The sequence below is a fragment of the Zea mays genome, chromosome 5 (genome assembly GCF_902167145.1).
Source record: "Zea mays cultivar B73 chromosome 5, Zm-B73-REFERENCE-NAM-5.0, whole genome shotgun sequence".
Taxonomy (NCBI): Eukaryota; Viridiplantae; Streptophyta; class Magnoliopsida; order Poales; family Poaceae; genus Zea; species Zea mays.
In genome coordinates this window covers 211843170-211851763 of record NC_050100.1, presented here as the reverse complement: position 1 = coordinate 211851763, position 8594 = coordinate 211843170, and the positions used below count along the sequence as shown (strand labels likewise).

General features: G+C 50.5%; 1 protein-coding gene across 1 annotated transcript; it reads right to left on the bottom strand.

Annotated features, from left to right (window-relative positions):
* Nucleotides 1-252: 252 nt before the first annotated feature.
* On the bottom strand, nucleotides 253-8292 carry LOC100193417 (uncharacterized). The gene is made up of 9 exons (NM_001348931.1): nucleotides 8129-8292; nucleotides 7903-8016; nucleotides 7439-7795; nucleotides 7029-7097; nucleotides 1635-1706; nucleotides 1414-1542; nucleotides 1232-1312; nucleotides 934-1092; nucleotides 253-855 (listed from the first exon to the last, which is right to left on the bottom strand). The coding sequence occupies exons 1-9, from the start codon at nucleotides 8225-8227 to the stop codon at nucleotides 382-384; spliced, it is 1554 nt and encodes a 517-aa protein (NP_001335860.1). The 5' UTR covers nucleotides 8228-8292; the 3' UTR covers nucleotides 253-381.
* Nucleotides 8293-8594: the final 302 nt, after the last annotated feature.

The window sequence follows — 8594 nt, the reverse complement described above, 5'->3', positions numbered from 1 at the left end:
GTCTAGATCCGTCTTAGTTAGCCTACCGACTCCAAGACGACCATAGAATCTACCCCTCCAGGGGGACAAGCTTTAGTTGTCCACTTAATATCTCTTTGTTGAATTGATCTCTTAATTTTAGACGACTCTACGTCGTCTAGGGGCGTCTCAGGTGACCTATCGACCGGAGCGCCCTAAGATGTCTACACCCCAGTGGTTGACGCTGTCCAGAATTCCAGATCGACGCCAACAAACACATTTTACCAAACAGATAAAAAATCATGCTAATAACTATGTAATGGGAATTCACATCGTCATGCTAAGAAAGCACAGCACATCATTCTCAAGAACCAAAAAATACCAATGAATATTGTGGACTAAGCATACAACACCCCACCTAAATTACGACGAATAGCCTTCGTCCTCGACACCCTTCATGACGACGGAGCACAGCACTTGCTTCGAGATGTGGGTCTCCAGATCCCTCGACACCTCGGCGAGCCTCAGGTCGAAGTTGCTCCTGTATCTCTGCGGCTTAGGCGACGATGACCCTGAGAATCGCCTCCTGGGGCTCGAGATCCTCGCTGTGGGCGACACCGACAGCCAGCTCTTGGTGAAGACCGGTACGATCTCTTTCCCGGTCGTGATGTGTTTTCTCTCTGGGTTCAGAGGGCCTCGCTTTGTCTCCACCGGCAGTGGTTTCATGGGTGATGTTGGCAGCTTCTGTCTGATCCGCTCACGTGCGCGCTCAGCGGCAGCCATCGCCTTCTCTTTGCTCATCTTGATCAATGTCCATGGGTTGATTTGGATGTCATCCTTCCTTCCTGAAGCATCCATTTGGTCGCTCTCGACCCTGATCGACAGCTTCCGCGCACTCTGTGTCATGTTGGAAGTGAGCTTTGTTATTATTAAACGGTTCAGTGACTGGTCTTTCCAAAAAAAAAAGCTGCTTACTTCATTCACTTCATCTTTTCTGCAAAAGACCCTTGAAAAGAAAGATGGCTTCTCCGGTGAGTCAAAGTCGATGCTCTCGTCAGAATCAGAGTCTTCGAATGGGTCAAATGCTGCTCCTGCTTCTCTCATCGCAAGAATGTAGTCGTAGGTCCTCATGCCCTGTAGTGAATGAAAAGTAGGCACTGACCATTTTATTTCTTTGAAGAAAATCGCTCGATTTGAAAGCAAAAGATACTTCTAAGCATGAATCACAATACTGAACTATTATTCACATGGATATGATCTTATGAATACTCGCCTTTCTAATGAGAACCATGTGGAAAAAGAAGAGCTGGCCCAGTGCTGCAGTGCTGTAAATTGTGAAGATGACAAAAACCACCTGTGACAAAAGTTTGCAGATAAAATTTGAGTCAAGAACTAAATAAATACAGGAGTCATGTTTAATTCCATGTGCTCCATTTGGGAGCCTTATGTACTTACTGATAGTGCTGCATGAGCTCCTTTTGGGAGCCTCAGGTGCAGCCTGTGCTCCATTTCCATTTTCACCCCTTTGCTGTCGACAAAACAGCGGATGAAGATCGCAATTGCTGTTCCTCCCTCAATGACAAGCTGGTTAAGTTGTGTGTCATCATAAGCTAATTAGTACTAGTCAGATTCAAGAAATGAGAAACTAAAATGATGGCAAAAACGTTAGCGCTCACCATCAGCAAGACAAAGAACATAAGCAGAATAAACGTTGCATAGTTCCTTCTTCCAATGCAATTGTTTAGCCACTGTACAAAACAAAGCATAAAAGATTAATTTACTTGGCATAAAGGACTACTTTTAAGGGAAAAAATATAATGTGTTGTTTGAATGTTGTCGGATTCACCTCAACCTACATGTGTGGGGATGTATTTCAATAGAATTTAGTTCAAATTCCACTCCAATCCACCCCAACACATGTGCATTTATGTAAATCTGACTACATCCAAACAGGGACCAACATGGACTATTGTTGAGCACCAAATTGAGCGCGGACGGTCCGGCCCTGAGGCCGGACGGTCCGCGGTCCGGACGGTCCGCGCCTGTGGGCCGGACGGTCCGCGCGTGCGCAGAACAGATTAGGGTTCCGAGTTTTGTGCTACGGTTGTTAGCTAAAATCATGGGATAAGCTCGGAAATTAGTTTGTAAAGGGTCCAGCCCCCCTCCTCTATAAATAGAGAGGTATACGGCCGATTTGTAATCATCAACAATCGAATCAATACAACTTTTATTCGCATTTTATCCTAGGAGTAGTTCTAGTCTAGTTTAGGTTTAGCCACTCGATCCCCAAATTCTCCGCCTCTCCTCGACTCTACGTCGATTAGAGGAGTCTAGGTCGGCCTGCCCGAGCCTAGACACCACCTAGGATCTCTACTCCCCGACGGGGTCCCTCCCGGGAGCGAGATCCAGGCGCCGTCGGCGATCTTCCGCCGTCCCTGCGTACGTGCGGACCGTCCGGCCCCAGGGCGCGGACCGTCCGGCCGTCAGGCAGAAGTCCCAGCAGCGCACCAGGCCGCGGACCGTCCGGCCCCTGCGCGCGGACCGTCCGCCCCTGTGCAGAGGGCACCGCCACGGTTCTTGTTGAGTGTTTGGCGCTCCAAAAAGGCGTCAACATACTTTTTGGCGACTCCGCTGGGGAAAACACATATAGACCTATCAAATCGGCCCTCAATGGCTGGTTCAAAGGATAGCTCTGAGGTTTCCACCAGCAATATCATCACACCGACATGGGAAGCCTTGCCGGCTGAAGAACAGCTCCTGTTCGAGGAGCGCCAGGAGCAGCTGATCCAAGAAGCAAAGGCGAAATTCCTGGCTGACTTCAAAGTGGACAGGAACAACAAAGTCGTTCGGCAACGGGCGACAGATCTGGCTTCGCTCCGACCTACTACGGTTACCCCAAATGTAAGTAGCACCAACAAACTCCAATCTCTTAAAGCTTACATAGACGAACAACGAGAACAGATGCAAAATATTATAGGGGTTATGCAAAACGATTGTAGGAGACTAGTACGTGCATTTGATATAGGAGATAATACACGTAATACATCGGTTAGAGGTTGTCACGACCAGTCACAACCCCCTTATGGGATGCCGATGGACACGTACCCTGAGCAAACGCAAATCGGCAGTAAACCAGCCGATCTACACATGTCCGGACCGTCCGCTCGCGAGCGCGGACCGTCCGGGTCAGCCACACCCGAGCCACCACATAGGGCACCAAATTTAAACTATCCAGTCGGACGGTCCACATACAACGACGGACGGTTCGCATTTAATCACGGACGGTCCGGGTATGTATCCGGACAGTCCGCGCATGAGTCTTTTGAGGGGGATTATTACCTGAATCCTCGCCCGTCCCAGCAACACATCCCATCACATTATGCAATGCACCAGCCCATTAATTCAGGATCCAGAGCCCAGGAAAGCTTTCCGGCCCCACCTAGAAGGCCGGAAAGAAACGATCAAACATATGAGCCATATAGGGCAAATGGAAATGCACCACGTAGCTCAAACCAATGGGGGGAACGACAACATACTAACATGCAACCAACCCCACCTATGTTTGACCAGAGAGCCGGTGGTCTTGCATCGGCTGCCATTGGCATAGTGAGGGAAGAAATAGCCGGGGCGTTCCGAGATAAGCTCGGAGTAAGCATGATCCCTGGGGGGCAATCATATCGGAAACCTTATGACAGCCGATTTGATCACCACCCATACCCACAGGGAACCAGGATACCCGAGTTTGCAAAGTTTTCTGGTGACCAAGGAAAGAGCACATAGGCCAGTTCCTAGCACAATTAGGAGAATTGGCCGACACCGAAGCATTCCGTGTGCGTTTATTTTCATTATCCTTAACAGGGACTGCATTCACATGGTATGCCACGCTCCCTCCTAATTCCATTTTGTCATGGAGAGACATAGAGCAAAAATTTCATGAACATTTCTTCTCTGGTGATTATGAGCTAGATTTAGTAGACTTAGTGACCCTACGACAAGAAAAGGATGAATCGGTTAGTGATTATATCCGGAGATTCCAGGATACGAGAAACCGATGCTTTCAAATTCATTTAACAGATAAACAACTGGCGGGAATAGCCTTTGATGGATTACGCTATTATTTAAAAGAGGGATTAGAAGGCATCCAGTTCTTTACTCTAGCACAATTACATCAGAGAGCTTCGGCTTGTGAAAGCCGAAGCAAAGAACTAGTCAAAACGGTTCAGCATAATGTCCCTATAGTAGAACACAATCAAAGTAGTTCGGACGATGAACCAAAGAAAGTTTACACTGCCGAAATAGTTTGGCCCGAGCAGGCCAAATCTTCGACTTGCTACTCCTTGCAGTCAGTTCAAAAGGAACGACAGGAGGAGGTTAAGTTTACATTTAATGTCGGCAAATGTGATAGGATATTCGATGAATTACTAAAAAATGGTAACATTAAAATTGATTATATCGTTCCACCTGCCGACGAACTAAAGCGTCGCGCATACTGCAAGTGGCACAACTCATTTTCCCATGCCACTAATGATTGTAATGTGTTCCGACGACAAATTCAATCGGCCATTAATGAGGGACGATTAAAATTTCAGGAGGACACGGAGCCCTTCCCAATGAATGTGATCGACTTTAATGGCAAAAAGGTCCTAATTCGGCCCAACACAGCCGATAAGGGCAAAGACAAAGAAGTCGTCATCGGCAACGCACGGGAGGTCGATGGAAATAACAAAATTTCTTGCCGGAAAGTGATGGCCGAGAAGACTCCTGATGGAGGGGAGACACTAAAGGTAACCATCACAAACTCCAGCGCTGGAGGGCAAGCGCAGATAAAGGGACATGAGCGAGAACCCATACTACGCATCGCGGACGGTCCGGTGCCCAGGCGCGGACGGTCCGTAACATTACCGGACGGTCCGGAGCATTCCAGCGGACGGTCCGGCAACGTCAAAGAGCCGCGGCAACCACGTACCTTCAAACCACGACGACTAGAAATAGGTACGTGGAAAACTAACACATTCAAGGCAACTGGTCGGTTGGTAAAATCTAGCCCGACCTTTGATCAATTATTGTCTAAATATGTGAAAAAGAAGGCTGGCTCCAGTGACCGGCCACCAAAGGGACCTCGCTTACCCACCCAGGTGCGACGGCAGGTTAGGCCGATTGGACCACCACACCAATCGGAAAGGACGGAAGGTCATAATGTTCAATTAAGACCTAACGTACCTGCATGGACACCTCCACCACCATATCCACCTATGCCATATCCATATACATACATACCTCCACCATATGTCTCAAATCAAATGTGGGGCATGCCACCATATCCATTTGGGATGCCACAGTACCCCGCTTGGGGGGCACCCCAAACATCTGTATTCAATAGGTTGACACCTCCAGTACAAGACCGATTGAGAGCCCCTCAATCTGGTCCACGAGCACAGGCCCAGCAAGATTGCCGAACAACTCAGCCCCAAAGGCTGACTAATCCGGCAGGGGGACATATAGCTATAACCTCCAACAGTACGAAAAAGGGAGAGGTCATTAAAATAGGAGCGACAGATGTCGTCGTACAACAAAATAACGAAGGGCCGATGATTTTTGGTGAATCGGCCAACACAAACAAAAAAGAAAGTACGACTGTCAATAAAATAGCCGATCCAAAATACTCCATGCCCCGATGGTGTCCATCGGGATTGACACGATCGCAAAAGCGAAAATTACAGCGCCTCAAAGCAAAGGAGAATCAGGAAAAAGAGGCAGAAAGAATATTCAATGACACGCATCCGCAGTATCCGCCACCGCAAAAGAGATGGAGACCAAAGGCCGTTGAGAAAAGTCAAACGGCCACAAAGATAGTAAATAAAACAACAACTGTGCATCTCTCTGCAGGTATGGTAGACTGTCCGGCTATAAAGGCCGGATCATCTGCACAGGACGCGGACCATCCGACCCCTGAGGCCGAACCATCCGCACTACACCAAGACACCTCCGACGACGTACCGACGCCCATGGAGGAAGACGACCTGCAAGGAGAAGACCTGGTCGACTACGGAGCTACGCCAGAACACTTAGAGAATTAGGAAGGCAAAGTGACGAATTGGTCAGGACCAGTATGACGCTCGGCGATGTTGGGACTGACAGTTCGATCAAATCTAAAGGGATCACGTCCGTTGAGTCAACCATCGAGACCAAGGCCACTGCGTACCATCCTAGTAAGTGGCAAGATGCCTAAGAAAACCGATGTGATAACATAGAGTTAGTTGCTTTTGGTTCGCTCAGCTCCACCAAAAGGCAGGGGGGCATATGTTGAGCACCAAATTGAGCGCGGACGGTCCGGCCCTGAGGCCGGACGGTCCGCGCCTGTGGGCCGGACGGTCCGCGCGTGCGCAGAACAGATTAGGGTTCCGAGTTTTGTGCTACGGTTGTTAGCTAAAATCATGGGATAAGCTCGGAAATTAGTTTGTAAAGGGTCCAGCCCCCCTCCTCTATAAATAGAGAGGTATACGGCCGATTTGTAATCATCAACAATCGAATCAATACAACTTTTATTCGCATTTTATCCTAGGAGTAGTTCTAGTCTAGTTTAGGTTTAGCCACTCGATCCCCAAATTCTCCGCCTCTCCTCGACTCTACGTCGATTAGAGGAGTCTAGGTCGGCCTGCCCGAGCCTAGACACCACCTAGGATCTCTACTCCCCGACGGGGTCCCTCCCGGGAGCGAGATCCAAGCGCCGTCGGCGATCTTCCGCCGTCCCTGCGTACGTGCGGACCGTCCGGCCCCAGGGCGCGGACCGTCCGGCCGTCAGGCAGAAGTCCCAGCAGCGCACCAGGCCGCGGACCGTCCGGCCCCAGGCCGCGGACAGTCCGCCCTTGCGCAGAGAGCACCACCGCGCCTCGCACCAGGCCGCGGACCGTCCGGCCCCTGCGCGCGGACCGTCCGCCCCTGTGCAGAGGGCACCGCCACGGTTCTTGTTGAGTGTTTGGCGCTCCAAAAAGGCGTCAACAACTATGTTTTGCGAAATATGACAAGCAGGGAGTTGGGAGTTCAGTTAATATGTAAGTTTTGGTGGTTACCCTGCAGTGGTGATCAAATCCATCAACGCAACGCTCACAGGTCTTGCAGTGCTTGCTACGCAACTTCACCTGTAGAACAATTTTAATCATGTTTATATTGTTGGGTAACTGTTGCAAATTCCCAAAAACAAATACATAATTTGACAAGCATTCCATGGATTCAGTTCATTTCGGCATAGTAACAGAACTACAAGCAATCAAGCATTTAGAATTCCCATGAAAATATCATTTCGGTCACAGTAACCAAATTCCAAGGTATGCAGTTTCACAGGCATTCATTCTACATAATTCGAAGTTAGAAACTAATTCATCCACATCTAACTAAATGTCATTTGTTGCTGTGCTTATCCTCTGAAACGAGCCGAGTCATATCACCACCGATACGCAGAGGCGAAGAATGAAACAAATACCTCGCAGTCGCAGATGGGGCAGAAAGAGATGTCGTGCCCGTCGGCAGTGGCGCATGGCGAGACGATGTCATCGAGGCTGGTGAAGGCGAAGGGGAGCATGGGATCGAGCTGAACGCTGGTGTTCCACTGCTCCAGGTAGCTCCGCCGCACCCAGCGGTTGGTGACCCGCGCCTCAACCCGCCGCAGCAACCGCACCGCGTAGCGCCACAGGATGTAGCCATACCGCAGCCGCGGCAACTTCGCCGTGCCCCCACCGCCCCGAGCGAGCTGCCGCCGCCGCTTGGTCTTCTTCGCGTCAGTCCGGTCTGACGGGTCCACCGCTGTGCAGCGCACGTAGAGCGCCGCTGTCGCTGCGGCCTGTTTGGAGCGGAACAGATATCTATTGAGCATCCGAAAGACGACCAGAGCGGCGCAAAAAAAACTTGTAATAATTCCGTCAATGCTGAGATAGATGTGCTGCGAACCGAGAAAGAGAAGGTGATTAGGAGGATATTGCCGGCGAGGGTGTTCCCGATGTAGGGCCCCAGGACGACGTAGAACGCGGCCACGAGAAGCGCGAATACCGCTGCGGCCACCAGCTGCGCACAAGCGGCGAGAAAACCAAAGGCGACATGAGCTCTGGGGAGTTAGGACAGCGCAATGCGAGGAGGGTGGAACCTAGTTCTTTGCGGATGTGATTGGCACGCAAACCTGAAGCGGGTGTAGGGGGAGCTGCCATCCGTGGCGGCGGCGCCAGGGCTGCCGCGCCATCGCCGCCGTGACGATGTCTCTATCACCGCAGCGGGCCATCTTTGGCGGTGAGATCTGTGGGTGGACGCGACGAGAGTGAGGTGCTCTGCGCGCTCCGCTCCGGTCGAGTAAAGTCAAGCGGCGTGCGCGCGGATCGTGTGACTGGCATGTGGGGTAGGGTAGCCGCCGGCAGCAACGGTCGGCTGCTCTGCTTGGCTCGTGCGGGTCCCATGGTTTTTGAAATTCGAATCGGGGCGGGTGTGGGGCATGGGGATTTTTTTGCAAGATTTGTACCGGGAGATGTCTCCAAGTGCCTTAAATTAGGGCCTGTTTGGTTCAACTTTTTTCTGACCAGCTTTTTCGATAATCTAGCTGTGAGGAGAATCTGGCTGTGTAGAGAATCTGAGTATCATTAGGATTACGTGCG

What these genes read in the sequence shown, in the direction of transcription:
- LOC100193417 (NM_001348931.1), bottom strand. Translation starts at nt 8,227, where the DNA reads ATGGCCCGCTGCGGTGATAGAGACATCGTCACGGCGGCGATGGCGCGG. An exon ending in ACATGGTTCTCATTAGAAAG is followed by an intron (nt 1,093 to 1,231) that starts GCGAGTATTCAT and finishes CATTCACTACAG; the next exon opens with GGCATGAGGACCTACGACTA. An exon ending in GAAAAGATGAAGTGAATGAA is followed by an intron (nt 856 to 933) that starts GTAAGCAGCTTT and finishes AACATGACACAG; the next exon opens with AGTGCGCGGAAGCTGTCGAT.